At 45.4% G+C, this 18617-nt stretch overlaps 1 protein-coding gene across 6 annotated transcripts in view; it reads right to left on the bottom strand.

The window, feature by feature from the left end:
* Positions 1 to 18617, bottom strand: part of LOC100669299 (signal transducer and activator of transcription 5B) — a 73173-nt gene continuing 54556 nt past the window's right edge. For 5 of the 6 annotated variants that reach the window (XM_023553698.2, XM_003414237.4, XM_064271071.1 and 2 more), the window contains 13 exons: positions 18279 to 18430; positions 17709 to 17864; positions 17108 to 17287; positions 16654 to 16741; positions 16455 to 16577; positions 15360 to 15452; positions 12227 to 12433; positions 10774 to 10868; positions 10541 to 10671; positions 9105 to 9275; positions 3656 to 3707; positions 3251 to 3358; positions 1 to 2700 (listed from right to left, as the gene is read on the bottom strand). In XM_023553698.2, coding sequence (XP_023409466.1) covers positions 2574 to 2700; positions 3251 to 3358; positions 3656 to 3707; positions 9105 to 9275; positions 10541 to 10671; positions 10774 to 10868; positions 12227 to 12433; positions 15360 to 15452; positions 16455 to 16577; positions 16654 to 16741; positions 17108 to 17287; positions 17709 to 17864; positions 18279 to 18430 — 1683 coding nt within the window. In that variant the 3' untranslated portion in view covers positions 1 to 2573. Of the gene's footprint in view, positions 2701 to 3250; positions 3359 to 3655; positions 3708 to 9096; positions 9276 to 10540; positions 10672 to 10773; positions 10869 to 12226; positions 12434 to 15359; positions 15453 to 16454; positions 16578 to 16653; positions 16742 to 17107; positions 17288 to 17708; positions 17865 to 18278; positions 18431 to 18617 lie in introns of those variants that run through there. The other variant, XM_023553699.2, reaches the window with a different exon arrangement.

The raw sequence follows: 18617 nt of genomic DNA, 5'->3' as shown, positions 1-18617 counted from the left end.
AATAAAAACAAGACTCAATATTGTCCTTTCAGAGGTAAGCTTTATTGTAACATAAAATACACAATCTTGTGACTGCCCCAAATTGTACACAATACTTGTTTGGTGGCTAAATACTAATCTGCCTCAACACTAAAATATGTGTCTGAAGTCATTTCATGAAGTTTTAAAAAGAAAAATTATAAAAAGTATACTTTCATTTTAAGTTATATTCACTTTTAGTCTCCCCCTGCCCCCTACAAAAGCCTACACGTTCCACACAGAGAGTTGAAACATTTTTATGACTTGTGTGTGTGTTTGGGAGCGGGCAAGAGGCTGAGGTGGCGGAGACTTGCCATTGCCTCTTCCTGTGGTTTGCAGGAACAGGGAGGAGAAAGAAAAGAGAATGCAAAGAGCGAGCGCACCTTCCGGCCACAATCTCTTCCATCTTTAGGCACAGCCTCAGGAAAACTGAGGACAGCTCAGCAACCATACAAGCATGGACTCCCATTCTCTTCTACAGCCTTCCCCCCAAACCCCAATGCCAACTGCAAATACTAGAGTGAGCTCAGAGCCACCCAGGACTCCCAGGCTGCTGCACCCTCAGTCTTCCCTGGGGCTGACTTCGCCACAAATCTGAAAGTGTGTCAACTCATGCCTCCCTTCCCCCACACCAGGGTTGCTGGAACACAGAGGGCTATCCCTCAGAGGCAGGTGGTGACGAAGCCTGAGTGAAGGGGACAGGTAAGGGCCCTTTCAGGCTGGCACCTGGAGCGGTCAGGTGTTCCTGTTCACCTTTTCCCAACACCCCCATCCCCATGGCTGGGATTTGAACCAAGTCTTGAGGTGTTGGGCAGGGGCTCAGCAGCATCCTACATCAATGCTGGTATCCAGCAGAGATTCTCCTGCCTGGCATAGAAAAATAGATCAGTGTATGAAACCAAGCCAAGGCAAGCAGCAGCTTTGGAAAAGTCATCTTCATAAATAATCTACGACAGAGGAATATTTTCCTTTAACATCAAAACACTGATAAATTCAGAAGTTATTTTCGTAAAAAAAATATTTGTTTATTTAGTCACATGTATAAAAATAAGATTTTTAGGGTCCTACTCTCCTGGGTGTGGTCATGCCCTTCTTTTGGAGGGGGGCTGGGGATTACCCTATAAGGCCTTACGTGTAAGCTATCTGCTTACCCCCTCTTCCCACTCACCTGCCATAGCTATGCCTGAGCCCATTCCTTCCTACTCATGTACAGGAGAAAGTGTGGGACAAAATTATGCTGAGGCTTTGTTTGGTTTTGTTTCGGCAGTTTATCAAACTTCCCAGCAAGCGTGAAGACTGCATTTCCCCAAACAACCAAGGCCTGACACACAGCACCCTGGAAGAGATGGGTAACGACACCTGAAAAAGCTGGCCTAGGCTCAGACCACACTCCTGCTACCCACTCAAGACCTTGTATGTGAACACCAACGGGAAATGAAGTGACCTGGGTATGCATGGCACAGGACCCGACATAGGGAGAGAGCGTTTTGATATACTGGGGTGGAAAGGGGGAACAAAAAAGACCTGACTGAGAAACAAAAACACTATTCAACATCTGCAACACTCCATTATCAATAAGCCGGAAGAAAACCTCAGAATGTGCCTCCGTCAGCACTGGGGAAGGGTGGGCAGGCAGAACGGCAGCTTCCTGGGTAACAAGGCTCTGTTCTTTGCGCCTGGCAGCAGGGCTGGCATGTCACTTCAGGCCAAAATGCAAAGGACAGCAACATTCTAAGCTCTCAATTATGTGACCCTCTTTTCCTTCCTCTGTTTCATCAAACATGCCTGCACATGTGTACAGGTATAGGAACTGTGTGGTAATTCCACCAATAGACTGAGGGGAAGGGACAGAGAGGAGAGAAAGAGGAAGGGAGGGAAGGAAGGACAAAGAGGGAAAGACAAAGATGTATTAAGTGTCATCTAAAAAGCCACCACCCATCAGAAGACTTGCCACTTCTTCCCTTGCCTCAACAACCTTTGTGTGTTACCCCTTTCCTGGGTAGGGATGGGGATGAGGGCAGAGAGAGGGAGGGAGGATGGGCTTTCTTTGTCAAAAGGCAGTTATGTAAATTTCAGGGGAAAAGCACAGCCAACCATGGTTACATATCAATTGCTTGGCAGACACAGTGATGAATTCTCATGGAGAGGTCCTGCTTTCCCCTCCCTGTGTCCTTCTCTTACTGGACCAGCCAAATCTCAAAGTTCAGCCACCCTCAAGACACATGTCCAAGTTCCAGGGTTCATGGAACTGCCTGCCTTTTTGCACAAGGTAGAAACAAGCACAGCCTCTGTTTGTGGCCCCAGTGCTGCAGCTAAACTCTGGACAGCAAGGGGGAGAAACACCACCACATGCAAACTTACACACACACACACACTCACACACACTCTCATACTCCCTTCATGGGTGCCACCATGCACAGAAACGCTAAAGTCACAACTAGTATTAACACTTCACATTATGAGTATTGTTTCCAAAGAGAAGCGATTCATGGAATTAAAACATCCACAACAGTAGTTCCTCTGGTGAGGATGGAGAAGCTGAAGAAGAGACGGGGTCATGACTGCGCATGGGGGATCCACTGACTGTCCATTGGTCGGCCCAAGAGCTCCTCCACACGCCGCGCAACGTCCATGGTGTCATCCAGGTCGAAATCCCCATCTGTGTCAAGGACGGAGTCAGGGCTTGGGAAGGAAAGAGGCGAGACGGAAGGGTGGGGGAATGTCAGAGTCCAGAGTGAAATGATAAGCTGTGAGTCCACCTCCAGGCCCATCTACCACCAGGTATGGGGCCCAAGTCAGCTGGACCCTCGGCCCAGGACTTCAGGGGAAGAGAACTAGCTCTGATTTGAATACTGGGGAGTAGACAGTCCTTCATAGTTAGTTGTACACAGAAACTCAGATTAAACTACCCACCCCCACCTGCCCCCAACCCTGGCTGTCCAGGCGCATCTAAAGCCCACCTGGTTCTTACACATAGCAAGCAAAATATCTCTGTTCTGGGAGAGGGGAGCAGAAGACATCTGCCCAAGTATCACCTCACTCCAGCTACCAATATCTTCTGGCTGAATCTCACCCGCCCTACACCTGGGCACATGAAGAGCTCAGGCCTAGACCGGGTGGTCTTGGGCCTAGAGGAGCTCTGGATTCCTTTGTCCACCAGCCACCCAGGGTCCAGTCTGAGGTCTAGTCCCCAGTTTCCCCCACTGCAGACCCCCATGAGAACATCACCTACTTCTGTGGATACATGTTATAGTGAGCCTGGGCGCACACAGCTGGGGATGGGGCCTGGTCCATGTACGTGGCGCCGCCCCCAGCAGAGTCTGCAGAAGCATTCACAAACCTGTGGAAGGAAGCAGAGCAGCTTCAGTGGCCAGGGGGAGCCCGGGTAGGAGCTGATGTGGGGGCGGGGGGATCAGAGGGGAGGGGTCTTTATATCTTTTTTGGAATGTAGGATAAAGTGCCCGACTCAACCCTGGGTACTGGCCACATCATGACCAAGCCCAGTTCCCTCCCTAGGGCTGAGCCAGGTGTCCCTGGAAGCTGGGCACGTGGGTGGCAGGGGTGGCAGTGTCGGGTGAGGAGAGCCAGGGGAGGAGAAAGAGGCGGAGGAGACCAGACCTGGACTCTGGACACTTACTCAGGGACCACCTGCTTGATCTGTGGCTTCACGTATCCATCGGCGGCTTTAGCTGCCAAGGGGAGAACGGTGGTGAGAACCAAAGTTCCCAAGTGAAATGAAAATGCTATCTCCCTTAAGAATCACCTCTCTTCTTAGGATGGGACACAAACACCCAATTTTATCTTAGGATACGATACAATCATTTCTCTGACAATCTGTTAGGAAGATCGGGTAGAAGAGAAACCTCAATACTAAAACTGCAAAATTAAGACTTCTCCCAAGATGACTTGGATGTTTTAATGAAGTCTTCAAACCATATAAAAGACACGTTTTTTTTGAATACAAGTCTAAATCACGCATTCATTGCATACTAAGCGTAACAGGAAAGAATATCTTAAAAGTTTAATGTCGAAAACATAGCAGAGGGACAGGATTTGCTCTATGTGTCCCAAAGGACAAAATCAGGACCAACAGGGGAAGTCATAAGAGGACATATTTTCAATCAGGGTAAGGAAGAATGTCATCATAATTAAAACTAAAACCAACTCAATGTCGAGTCAATTCCAACTCATAACTACCCTCTAGGGTAGGGTAGAACTGCCCCACAGGGTTTCCGATGCTGTTATCTTTACGGAAGCAGAATGCCACATCTTTCTCCTTTGGAAGGGCTGATGGGTTCAAACCACCAACCTTTCGGTTGGTAGCCGAGTGCTTAACCACCGTTCCACCAGGGCTCCTAACGGTGTCATAATGAGAACTATCCAAAAAAGGGAGGCTGGAGGTTTTCCAGTAGAGGCTGGACAAACACTTCTCAAGGACTGTACAGAAAAATCTAAGCTTCAGAGAAGAACTGATTTGAGTAGATGGTTCCCAAGGCTATTCTAACCCTGAACATCTACTCTTTGAGGAAAAGGAACGTCTCTCTCCCAGGTACACGCATACTGCTTTTGTACCCTGAGTTTCTGCATTTGGGGGGTAATCTGACAGCCCAGTGTTTATGCCACATGGCTGGTTAAGAATGTTGGTGCTGTGTCTCTCTTTGATTCTCCATAGACCCCCACTGGGACATAGTAGGCTGAGGGGTACACCTGAGTGTGAGCTGGTCAGCAACAGTTACTTTCTAAAAGGCTGGTTATAGCAATCCAGGTAAACAGGTCATAAGAATGTGAGGGACTGAAAGGGCATATGAAGTCTTGTTTTCTGGGTATGTGAGTATGAGAATCAGTATAAACTTAACTAAGGAGCCCTGGTAGTGCAACGGTTAAACGCTCAGGCTGCTAACTGAAAGGCTGGTAGTTCAAACCCACCAGTGGCTGCATGGGAGAAAGACCTAGCAATCTGCTCCTGTAAAGATTTCAGCCACCCACCCAATGCTGTCGAGTCAATTCCAACTCATAGGAACCCTACAGGACAGAGTAAAACTGCCCCATAGGGTCCCCAGTGCTGTAAATCTTTACAGAAGCAGACTGCCACATCTTTCTCCTAAGGAGTGGCTGGTAGGTTCGAACCGCCCACTTTTTGGTTAGCAGCCGAACACTTTAAGCACTGCACCACCAAGGCTCCTGTAAAGATTAGAGCCTAAAAACCCTATAGGGCAGTTCTATGCAGCCACATGGGGTTGCTATGAGTCGAAAATTGACTTGCTGGCACCTAACAACAACATAACCTTAGCTATAGTAGATAATGAAGATGACAGTTTTTTAACGCAAATAACGTGCACCTTCTACATTTCTTTGCCAACTGAGCCGTCTCCCTGTGAGGTATTTCCATAAGCATGCTATGCTAGTTTTTCTTTAAATGTTGATGTAAAAAAAAAAAAAAAAATAGCATAGCGGCGCTTATGAAAATAGCCTTGTAGGGGGGAAGGTGCAGCTGGCAAACATGGAAAGAGCACGTTATGTGCGTGAAAATATGGTACAGGACTATAACACTGTAGGATCAATGGGAAGAAGAGCTTGTCAGCAAAACAGCCCAAGACAGCAAAATGCTACCTGGCTCACAAACTGCTTGTTATCCTAACATGCTTCTCCCAATGTCAAGAGCTACCTTTTCGTAACAGTTTATGTTTAGCAGGAAATAGAAAAAACAAGGAAATGCTGTAAGAAATGGGACTTAAAAATCTAGACTGTGCAAGCCCCAATACGGATGAACCTTGAAAACATTATGCTAAGTGAAATGTCAGTCACAAAAACACAAACACTGTAGGATCAAATTTATATGAAATAAGCAAATAATCAGAAGCCAAAGATTATTAGTGGTCACCAGGAGTGGAAGGGATGGAGAAATGGGAAGTTTCTGCTTAGGGGACACTGGGTTTGTTAATAGTGGTGGAATAACTTGGAAAAGGACAGCAAGAATGGTTGCAAACTTGAAGAGTGCCATCAATGTCACTGAATTATACATGTAGAAATTTTTGAATGGCTGCATGTTTTGTTGTGTATATTTTCACACACAAAAAATCTATCTTAGTTGTGCTAACAAAAAGAAGCTGTTATATGGATAATCCAAAATACCATATAAATCTAAAAATATTTTGGCTTGTTTCTCCCCCCAGAAGTATAACCACCATCTTAGGATGGGAACGCACCATACAAAAGGCAGAATCTATAAAGGATAAAGGTTGAAAGAGTGGGCTGCACAGAAATTATGAGTTTTTGCACTTCACCAAAACAAACTTAAATGTTAAGAGAACGACAACACACTGAGAAAAATATTTGCTACATATAATAAAGTTTAATATACTCACTATATAAAACACTCACATAACCCAAATATATCCCTAAGGGGGGAAAAAAAAAAAAAAGAACTCCAAAAGAAAAATGAGCAAGGAGCATGAACACGCACTTCATGCAAAAAAATACAAGTGGCTAATAATGAGATGGTTAAAAAAATACAGGCTCTGTTGCCCAAGAGACAGAAAGGGCCACATGAACCAGAGACCAGAAGAACTAGATGGTGCCTGGCTACAACCAATTACTGCCCTGACGGGGAACACAACAGAGAACCCCTGAGGGAGCAGGAGAGCAGGGGGATGCAGACCCCAAATTCTCATAAGACCAGACTTAATGTTCTGATTGAGACTAGAAGGACCCCGGTGGCCATGGCCCCCAGACCCTCTGTTGGCTCAGGACAGGAACCATCCCCGAAGCCAACTCTTCAGACATGGATTGGACTGGACAATGGGTTGGAGAGGGAAGCTGGTGAGGAGTGAACTTCTTGGATCAGGTGGACACTTGAGACTACGTTGGCATCTCCTGCCTGGAGGGGAGATGAGAGGGTGGAGGGGGTTAGAAGCTGGCGAAATGGACAGGAAAAGAGAGTGTAGGGAGAGAGCAGACTGTCTCATTAGGGGGAGAGTAATTGGGAGTGTGTAGCAAGGTGTATAAGTTTTTGTGTGAGAGACTGACTTGATTTGTAAACTTTCATTTAAAGCACAATAAAAATTATTAAAAAAAAAAAAACAGGCTCTGGATTCACACTGCTTGAGTTCAAATCCTGCTCGGCTATTTGCTAGCTATGTGATCTCTGAAAAATTATTTTACTTTTCTGTGCCTCAGTTTCTTCATCTGTGAAATGGGGATAATAATAGTACCTACTTCATAGAGCTGGTCTGAGGATTAAATGAGATGCTATATGTAAACTGCTCAGAAAAGTGCCCAACACATAATAAACATTCAACAACTGTTAGCTGCTGTTATTATTATATTATTGTTGTTATTATTATCATATGAAAAGATATTTGACCTTACCTAGGATCAAGAAATGAAAATAGGAACTAATAATAAGACACATTTTAATGCTAATGAGACTGGTGAACATAAAACTCATTAATAGAATCTATGGTCGCCAAGAGTATGGAGAAGCAGACACTAATAGACATCTAATGGGAGTGAAAACAGATTTGGCTTTCTGAAGGGCAATTCTGGAAAGATGGATCAAAATGCTTAAAAAGTACACGCCCTTTGACACAAATTCTACTTGTAGGAATTTATCCTAAGGACATAGTTGAAAAGAAATTCATAAAGAGGTGCATATCAGGTTATCTCAACATTAATCGTAACAAAAAATTGTGAAGAACTTACATTGTAAATATCTTGAATAACCAACATGGAGTCACCATACAGTAGAATTCTATGTCATCATTAAAATGATGTTGTAAGATTGTATTTACTGACCTGGACTGCTGCCTATGATTTATTTTTAAGTAAAAAAAAATCAAGTCACACAAGACCATGTATGGTATGATCCAAACCCAAACTCTTTACCTTGGACTCTGAGGCTGGACAGGATCTGGCCCCGCCTATCACGCTGGCCTCATTTCCCACCACTTTCATCCTTACTCAGCTGCTCCAGCCTTCCAGGGCCTCATGAGGTTTTTCAACACACCAAGCTCACTCCCATCTTAGGGTTTTTGTACTTGTTTTCTCTGTCTGGAATGGCTCTTCTCTCGGTCTTTGTATGACTAGCTTCCTCACTTCTTTCAGTTGATTCAACTATCACCTCCTCAGAGAAGCCTTTCCTGACCACTCTAGTTGAACGCCAACCTCTCTTCCTCACTTCCCTATCCCTTTGCCTTGCTTTATCCTTCTTTATAGCATCCATTACTAAATAAACATATTTATTTTACTTGTTTATCATCTTCCTTCCTCCATTAGACTGTAACCTCCACACAGGTAGCGCTCTATACGCATCTAAGGCCTGACAGAACGAATTTAGGGCACTCCAGAAGAGAGGCCTGGTCATCTGCTTCTGTTAAGATTACTGCCAAGAAAACCATATGGCGCGGTTCTACTCTGTAACACATGGGGTTGCCACGAGTAGGAACTGACTTGACAGCAACCAACAACAACAATAACATCTATATAAACTGGAAGAATAGTCACTAAATTGTTTACAGTGGTTAATCTCCAGATGAGAGGATGTTGGGTGATATCTACTTTCTCTGTAATGCTTTTCTGTGTTTTCTGAGAAGTTTATAATAAGCACGAAATACTTCTATGCTCAGAAAACAGTAAGACAATCTCTGTTTAGAAAAATTTTTACCTTCCAAATTTTGTCTGATCTAGCTTGTATTAAAAGCAATTTGTTCCCTTCAATTTGATATTTGGTGTGAGTGGCAGATGCTTTCTGTCTGACTGAAGAATAAAACCAACCAACCAACCAACCCAAACCCATTGCCATCGAATCGATTCGAACTCATAGCGACCCACAGGACAGAGGGTTTCCAAGCAGTGGCTGCTAGATTCGAACTGCTGACCTTTTGATTAGCATCCATAGCTCTTAGCCATTGGACCACCAGGGCTCCCAGAATTTACATCTGCCCTGGATAACATTCAAATAGCCATAACTGAACTCTAACTGTGTTAAGTTTCATGCAAGAGAGAGAGACACACAAACACAAATAAAAACAAAAAGGAAAAAAAGCCAAAATCACAACAAAATCAAATCAGAATGCGAACATTGTTACCAGTGGCAGGCTCGCACGGAACTGGTGTGTAATATTTGGAGTACACTTCATCTTTGGGCCGGTCAGGAAACACGTAGATAAGGTAATTCAGGTCCCCCAAGCGGTCGGCCAGGGACCGGATAGAGAAGTCTCTGGTAGTAAAAGGCATCAGGTTCCAAAACATTCTTTCCTCTAGACCAATAAACAGAATAATCACATTCTAAACAGGACTTCCGAATAGAAAATCTTAAAACCCAAATATACTACGAGTTAAAGGTCTTCATTAAAATTGCTCCAACGAAAATCCCCATTAAAATAACCACACACGGTAGATAAAGTGGGGAACCCTGGTGGCATAGTGGTTAAGAGATACTGCTGCCAACCAAGAGGGAAGAGCAGTTTGAATCTACCAGGCGCTCCTTGGAACCTCTATGGGGTAGTTCTACTCTGTCCTATAGGGTCGCTATGAGTTGGAAACAACTCGATGGCAATGGGTTTGGTTTGGTTTGGGGTAGACAAACTAGTTTTTAAAAGCCCCAGGTAGACGGGCAAGCAATGCACACATGGCTTCCTGAGAGATCCAAAAATCACCGATGGTTTCAAGCTCAAAGAGTATTCAGTCCCTCTCTGGAAAAAACAGTTCTCATTGACCCAGTTCCTGACTCCCTGTGCAAAAATACACCAGGGAGGTGGGAGGCATGCCCACAGCAAGAGGAAGCATGAGAGCTAGAAAAGGCTTTTAAAACCTTTAAGGCACAAAAAACAAACTCACAAGCAACTTTTATCTTATTGTAAAGGTCAGAGGAAAGCGCTAACGTTCCCAGGTGGAAATGATCAGTGGCAGCCTCTACACTGGAGTCCCTGGGTGACCCAAATAGTTAAGCACTGTACTATTTACGAAAAAGTTGGGGGTTCAAACCCACCCAGAGGTGCCTCAGAACTAAGGCCTGGCGATCTGCTTCTGAAAGGTCACAGCCTCGAAAAGCCTGTGGAGCCGTTCTACTCCGCACGCATGGGGACCCCAGGAGTCAGAAGTGACTCAACGGCAACTAACCACCACCACCTTTACATTAATTAGGATAAAGGAATAATTAAAGTAGAATAATATTACTACTCTAAGGACTTCAAATCATCATAGTAATTCTTCACGGAAATAAGCTCAAGGTTGAATAATAATGACGCAAACCTTTCAAAAGGGAAGCAGCCGAGATTCTATACAGGCTGCCGTATTACGGGAGGCCATGTGTCATGCTCACACATTGGTGTTTCCCCAAGTTAGTGACTGTCTTTCCCATAATTAGATCTTATATCGTCAGCCCTATTATGCGCAGCTGGGCCATGGTTATACATTCCTGTTTCCTGTAATTAGTACTGGCTCCAACAAATAAATCGTTAATTTAGCAACAAAAGCAGCTGACTCAAGCCAAGATGTGTCCTCAAAAGGAAAGGGCACTCACGAGAGTCAAACTTCCAAGCGATGGTGATGCCGCCGATTTCAGAGTCGCTGAATCTCAGCAGGAAGGTCCCATCTGGCTTGTTAATGAGTAGGTCGTGGGCCTGTTGCTTGTTCACAAAACCTAAAATGGCCCTGGATGGCAAAGGCCAAGGGAGCAGAAGCAGAGTGTGACATCTGGTGCCAGAAAGAAGACCCTCTTACTCTATTGCTAACTTAAGAAATGATGCTTCTCACCCATCATTCCAGTGAGGCTTGAGATGTTTTTTTAACACTTCCATCACACCGTCAAACCACTGCCAGAAAGTGTAATTCCGTCCTGGTAAATTCTCCTGGTTGAATATACAACAATGAATACAAGAAAGCAAGAACAACACTTGGAGTACTAATCTGCACATAATTTTAATTGGAAAAAATAAACAGAAAACAAACATCTACACTTTAAGGAGCATACAGATATATGTATATGTGTGTACACACATATACACCTATAGGTATAAATATACCTCTGGGTAGATACATACATATATATATATATATATCCACCCAGAGGTGTCTTGGAAGAAAGGCCTAGTGATCTGCTTCTGAAAGATTATCACCGTTGAAAACCCTATGCAGAGCAGTTCTACTCTGAAACACATGAGGTTGCCATGAGTCAGAGTTGACTCAATGGCAACCAACTTTTTTTTTTCATCTGAGTTTACCAAATAGTCCTACAGCGGAAAAGAAGGAAAAATATCAAAGAGAAATTACCAACACCCAGTGGAGCTCTGCTACAGACACTTCCCCCTGGATCTGGGCTGACTAGTCCCTTGCTATTTTCAGTGTGTGGTCTATGGCCAGCAGCATCACATCGCCTGGGAGCTTTTAAGAAATGCAGGATTTGAAGCCCTATTTCAGACCTGCTGAATCAGAGTCTGCATTTCAACAAGATGCTCAGGAGACTGAGCTGGATTAGATTGCACCGTGAGGCCTCAGATCTCTCTCCATCACACAGCTTGCAACCAGTAATTATCAGCAACCTAGAGTTCCAGGATTCTATCGGAAGTGAGCAGCTTCACAGCAACAGCAAAGACAGACCACGGAGACCTCCTGCTTCCCCTATCAAACCTCTCCTGATGACCAGCAAAGCTGTTGGCCAACTTCTTAACACAAAACCATTTAAAAGAGTTAAAGACTCAGGGGCTCTCTGCTACCTGAATTAAGGGCATTTAAAACTCTTCTGGGAAGTGGGTAAGAAAAGAAACAGAAGTTAAATTGAAAATCCATGAAAGATTTGACATGTACCATCTGAATTACCAGAAGCTAAATGAAAAAGGCCCTTTATCAGTTTCCCCTTTTGTGGTTCTATAGAAGCCTGACTTTACATTCCACATCAGAGAACATCAGAGAGTGAACACAATGGCGCCATGTAATTCTGACCATCCCAAGGGCTTTACTTCCCATGAGTTATGTTAACGTTTGCTTTGCTCTGTTTCCTTTATAAAGGAACTTGTACCCAAAGCCTAACCTATTTAAATATGCAAACACATCCTTTTCTCCCTAAGACCTGGCTAACTCTCAAGTAGTCCATCTATCCAGAAGCTTCCTATTATTTTGGTACATTTTATTAGAATGAAGAACAAGGGCTCAAGACAGGGAGATTCCTGAGGGCATCTGGTTTTGAGAGATCGGTGGTTGTGGTCCTCACCCTGTTGAACTGGGACCAAGACACAGACATGCTGCTGTAGTCCTCCAGGTGGCTGTTGCCGCTGTTGAACAGCTTCTGCGCCAGGAACACGAGGTTCTCCTTGGTCAGGCCCCGGTTGCTCTGCACTTCTGCCTTGAACTTCATGTTGAGTGCTTCACACAGCTGCGGCCAGAGCACTTTGTCCGGCACGGCAAATGGCACCCTGCCCTGAGAGGGACAGAAGCCAGACTCTTATGAGAAAACAGTTGCATGATTTATTCCCTCCACCTGCAAAAGAAAAATAGCTACGGCTAGAAGTCGTTATAGACATTTGTCTTTCAGAGCCTGAGAATAAATTCAAACTTTCTTGGGGTATGCAGAATTCAGACGGTTTCATTTTACCTTTTTCACTCATGACTCAGAAGGTAAAGCCATGCTATCTGTGCTGCTTTGTAAATGAGTGGCTAGCCCACAGGCCAACACTAGAGTCTAAGTGTAACCTCACTGGGAATTTAGAAATCTAAAAGACTGGTTTTCTAAGTACAGAGAGGGAGTGTATGTGTGCGTTCAGGTGTGTTAACATTTGGTCCTGACACCTTATGCCAAGAACTGTCGCTCAAAGTGAAAGAACTTAGTATGGAAGAGTGGAAATTACCAATTGGGTAACTTTTCTAGTTGAGGAGTAGGTTAGAATGTGAATTTTTATTATTTATTTATTTATTGTGCTTTAAGTGAAAGCTGACAAATCAAGTCAGTCTCTCATACAAAACCTTATACACACCTTGCTATGTTCTCCTAGCTGCTCTCCCCCTGATGAGACAGCACACTCCTTCTCTCCACCCTGTATTCCCTGTGTCCATTCAACCAGCTCCTGTCCCCCTCTGCCTTTTCATCTCGCCTCCAGACAGGAGCTGCCCACATAGTCTCATGTGTCTACTTGAGCCAAGAAGCTCACTCCTCACCAGTGTCATTTTCTGTCTTATGGTCCAGTCCAATTCCTGCCTAAAGAGTTGGCTTCAGGAATGGTTCCAGTCTTGGGCTAGCAGAGGGCTCGGGGACCATGACCTCCAGGGTCCCTCCAGTCTCATTCAGACCATTAAGTCTGGTCTTTTTATGAGAATTTGAGCTCTGCATCCCACTGTTCTCCTGCTTCATCAGGGATTCACCGGTGTTCCCTTTTACGGCAGTCATCAGTAGAAGCTGAGCACCATCTAGTTCTTCTGCTCTCGGTCTGATGTAGTCTCTGGTTTATGTGGCCCTTTCCATCCCTTGGGGTCATCTTTACCTTATGTCTTTGGTGTTCTTCATTCTCCTTTGCTCCAGGTGAGTTGAGACCAATTGATGCATCTTAGATGGCTGCTTGCTCGCAATGAAGACCCCAGATGTTACCAAGGTGAGATGCAGATCATTTCTTAATACATTTTCTTATGCCAATTGACCTAGATGTCCCCTGAAACCATGGTCCCCAGACCCCTGTCCCTGCTACTCTGGCCTTCGAAGCACTCGGTTGTATAGAGTATGAATTTTTAATAGACCGTTTTTCATTCCATTCAGCCACAGCACTTCATTTTAATTATTATAAATTTTTCTTGAATACGCAATTTCTTCACACGATATAATATTCAAAAAGTACATAAGAGTATACAGTGAAGTCACTTTCCCATCCCTGTCCCCCAGCTACCCAGTACCTCTCCTCCAAGGCATCTAATCTAGTTTCTTGTGTATATCTTCAGAGATATTCCATATTTGCTAGCAAATATATATAATTTTTCTTTTTTTACATAAATGGGACCGTAAGATCCACATGTTATGTATCTCACTTTTTTCACTTAGTACTGTATCTGTAAGACCTTATATCAGTACGTAATGAAATTCCTCATTCTCTTGTATGGCTGCTAACTATTCTACCATATGGATGAATGATGATATATTTAACTAGACCCCCATGGGTGGGCATCTGTATAACAGCTTCCAAGCTTTAGCTTTTACAAACAGCGCTGCAAGGCACTTGTGTCATTCGGTACATGTGTAAATCCATCTGCAGAGTAAATTCCCAGAAGTATTTATTTATTTTAAAATACTGTAAGATGCACATTAGTCATTAACATAAAAGAAAATGTTTCTTTAGACAAGATGGTTTAGAGCTTGCATGCTGCAGGAGATGCCAAGGTTACATAGGGAGTGTGAGATCTGGGGATAGTCAGGGAAGGAAATGAGAAAAGACTGTGTGCTCCTACACAGGAGGCTGATCAGGACAAGATGTAGGCAGATATTTTAAAAAATAAGCCTCAAACTAAGGGCTTGCAGCATAAGCACGGTAGAATTGCCAATAAAATCTCTTCTTTGCAGTAAAAATATTTTTTTCTGGAGAGAACCACTGGGAATGCTAAGTAAGAGCTTCCATGTTAGCCATTAGAGAAAGACACACTTTTACGTCCATATTAGACTCAGGTGCAATAACAATGATCACCCTTATATCATGCCCTTATGGACTACCACCTACTGGAAATATGCAACACATAGAACTCAGCCTACTGAAATATTTTGAAAATGTTCACTAAGCAACACCCTAGCAATATTTAGATAGCATTTGGGTACATAAATCCACAAAATCATATTTGTTCCTTGAGACGAAGCATCTCGTTATTCTTCACGAGAGACCTGGAATGAATCACAGAATCTAAAACTTGGAAAAGACGTTAAAAGTCATCATCTTTCATTGGGAGGACGATGACACAGAGTATCCTCTAAGCTAAGGTAACCTCTTAAAAGCATGGGTCACAAAGAGCCCAGGAGTCCAAAATCCCATTCATGGTTTCATTCAGATATTTCAAATCATATTTTCGGAGTATCGACTCGGTACCAAGCATTCTGCATGTTATCTAACTTAATCGTCCTAACAACCTTATGGAGTACTATCCCTAGGTGACAGGAACACACAGGAAACTTATGCTCAGAAAGCTTAGCTTTCCATGCTCACACAGTGAGAAAATGTTGGAGCTTGGATTCAAACTTTGGCCTGAAAGAAAAGCCCATGCTCTTTCCTACTAAGGAAAACAGAATTTTTCCATATTTTTTCTGGATAATACATGAGAGAGATTAATGACACCAGCATCAAGTTCTTGAGACCCGCACATCAAAAGAACCCACTCACAGGCTCTGCAAAAGCGTTGTCCCAGAGAACGGTGGCCGTTGCATTGTTGTCCTGGCTGCCATGAACAATCACCACCACCGGGAGGGACAGGGTCTAAAAAGACACAGGAGATGGGCTAAGAGCCCCCAGTCTCACACTCTTCCCCTTCTCTTCTCTTTTTTTCTTATTAGCACAACACTTGCATTCTCTCTTCAAGTTTCATCCTATAAATGTCATCCTGTTATTGTTGTTGGGTGCTGTTGGGTTGATTCCGACTCATTGTAACCCCATGTGACAGAGCAGAACTGCTCCATAGGGCTTTCTAGGCTGTTTTTTTTTACAGGAGATCACCCCATCTTTCTCCCGCTGAGCTGCAGGCTGGGTTCAAACCACTAACCTCTTGGTTAGAGCTAAGCGCCTAACCGTTGCACCACCAGGGGTCCTAAATGTCATCCTAGAATACAGAACTTCAATGGTTCCAGGAATAACAGGACTTTTCACATTGGTACAACTTAGAAAGTTTAGATATTTTTAATGTGATGTTGCTTAGCTATTTCTGAAGGACAGGGTAGGTTTCTCAAAGTTACATGGCAAACGAGAGAGAGAAAAGAGAAAACAGGCTGGAGACATTTTTGGGGGAAAAAATAACAAGGAACAAATGCCTAGAACTTACTGCAACTGTTACTCAAACTCAAATTCATCTTGGGTAATGTTTCTCATAATTCATTTTTTACCTATACCTCTCTTTTTTTTTTTTTTTTCCTAGCTATTTCGGTTCATTATTGCTTATTCCTGCCTCGAGAGAATCTAAGAGATGCAATTCTAAGGATGAAGTTTACCTATTTTCTGTTCACCAATAGTCGAAAAGAAGGTACTATGAGAAAAAAGGAGCCCTGGTGGCATAGTGATAAAAAGCTTAGCTGCTAACCAAAAGATCAGCAGTTCGAACCCACCAGCTGCTCCTTGGAAATCCTATGGGGCAGTTCTATTCTGTCCTATAGGGTCACTATGAGTCGGCATCGACTCGACGGCAACAGATAATGGGTATGAGAACAAAAACTCCTTTTGTGATATGTATAAAGCACGTACATACACACAGCTGAGGCATGGCTTTACCTTGACCTGAAAAACCAGCTCATTTCCACCAACACTGAACTGTGATTCAAATAGGATTGTAAATTTTTCTTCTGTCACTGACTCTGCTCCTCGACGGTCAGATCTCTTAATTCGTTTCAGGGACTGCAGAGAAGACAAAAGAGTGATAAGGCCCTCAAACAATCAGCGAAACACATCCTTCCCCGTCTTCCATCCTCACCATGTTTCTGAAGTGGGCGCTGAGGGTGCCTGTGGCTTGGTGGTATTCCATCACACAGCAGTTGTTCAAGATCTCCCCACTGTAGTCACTGCAAATCAGAGAGAAACCCCAACTCCACAACCATACCAGGTCGCAGAGGGGACAGGGTCAGAGAATATAGTTGGGGTAGGAGGAGGAAATAACCAAGGTCATTAAAAAGTTATGTCATGCAGAGGAAACGTTAGCTGCAAAAATTTTTCTTGGACCTAACCCTTGTAAATGAAACAAAACCATATCTTCATAGAAGAACCCCCTTATCTTTTTTCTCTGGGAGCTACAAGAGGCCAGAAGGGCTAACAGGTCTCTAACAGAGAATGGCTGAATCCCCACAACTACCTAAGAGGCAGGACTACATCCTTCCTATCGCAAGGACTCAAGGAGAGTGCGGGAGAGTGAGAAGGAGCAGCACAATTACTTGCGGGTGTTCTCGTTTTTGAGCAGAGACTTGGCCTGCTGCTCGCTGATGATGGTCGCCTTCACCTGGGGAGGGTTCATGTGCACGTTCAGCTTCCCGCCTACCAGCAGGCGCACTGTGGCTGCAAACTTGGTCTGCGTCTTCAGGACCTGAGGGGGCTGCTTCTCGATGATGAATGTACTGCAGGGGACACAGATGACCACAGGCTGGCTCAGGGGAAAGGGCTCTTGGGCCCTCTGCCTGGGAGGCTGCCTCCCACAGGGAGCAGCAGGCGAAGGACAAGCACAGGGCACGCCCTCCGATCCCAGGGAGGCAACAGGGAGTCTGGAGGATGGCAGGAGGGAAGGAACTGAAATGATCTTCTCAGCAGCTGGCACGACTGCAAGGCGCAAGGGCAGCCCATGCGGCATCCCCAGTAGAAACTGGGCAAGGGCAGCGCTCAGCAGCCATAGCAACCAGAGACAGAGAAGATAGTGGTGAGAGGCAGAGACAGGGATTCATGCAGGAGCTCCTGGTCAGGGAAAGCACCTGCTGCCCTCTCACACCAACCACTGTAGGGACTGTCCCTGCCTCTCTTGGCATGGCCAAGGGCACCAGTCACCTGGTCACCAGGGCTGAGATGATGTCTGTGATGGTGGCGTTGACGTCAGCCAGCATCTCCTCCACGGGGCCTGGGATGGGAAGCTGCTGGCACAGGTGCTCAGCTCTGCGGATCTGCTGCCGGTTCTGCCAGATGATCTCGGCCAGCTTCTCACACCTGCGCAGGAGCCCCAAGGCCCCCGGGAAGGACAGTGACTTCACGGCCCCTCCACCAGCCTGAGAGAACCCCCCAAGACACAGCCCCGCCCCACCCAGCAGGGCCTGGCCCAGCATCTACCCTTGGCACAGAGCAGAGCTGCCTTCAGAACACAGAGAAATACAGAGCAGGAGGGACCCTGGTTTGTCCAACCAGCCCCAGGGTCACTCTGCACCCTCCCAGCCCTGCCACATTCCCCAAGACGGTGACCCCCTGGGGGAGGTACCGGGGGTGGGCACAAAACTGTCCCAGGAACCGGAACCACTGGTGAAATAAGAGCTGTTACAACACAGGGCAGCCGGCTGTACATCTACTCGGGGGCAGATGAGCCCGGAACCAGCACCCTGAGCCCTGCCCCCTATCCCCTCACAGTACCAGGACTGCAGCACGTCCAGGCTGCCCTCGGGGGGCCCTCCATTCCCGGCCAGCTGCTGCCTCCGCTTCCATTGGATCAGCTCGTCGTCCAGGATGATGGTCTGCTGCTTCCGCAGCAGCTGCAGGGTCTTCTGGTGCTTCTCGGCCAGCTCCTGGGGGCGGGCGAGAGCAGGCCCTCTGGATTCCCGAGAACAACCCCACCGGGCCTTGCTGAGAAGTACAGGGGCCTGGGGACCAGTCCCTCACAGGCCCGTCCTCTCCCGGACCTGCTCTGCCTCGCACGCCCACGGGAACCTGGGTGCCTGCTCTCCTGGGTCCTGCTCTCCTCCTGACTCCATC

Source organism: Loxodonta africana, chromosome 18 (genome assembly GCF_030014295.1).
Source record: "Loxodonta africana isolate mLoxAfr1 chromosome 18, mLoxAfr1.hap2, whole genome shotgun sequence".
In the NCBI taxonomy this organism is placed as follows: Eukaryota; Metazoa; Chordata; class Mammalia; order Proboscidea; family Elephantidae; genus Loxodonta; species Loxodonta africana.
The sequence above is the reverse complement of the archived record's forward strand: the minus strand, read 5'-3'. Positions and strand labels throughout refer to the sequence as shown.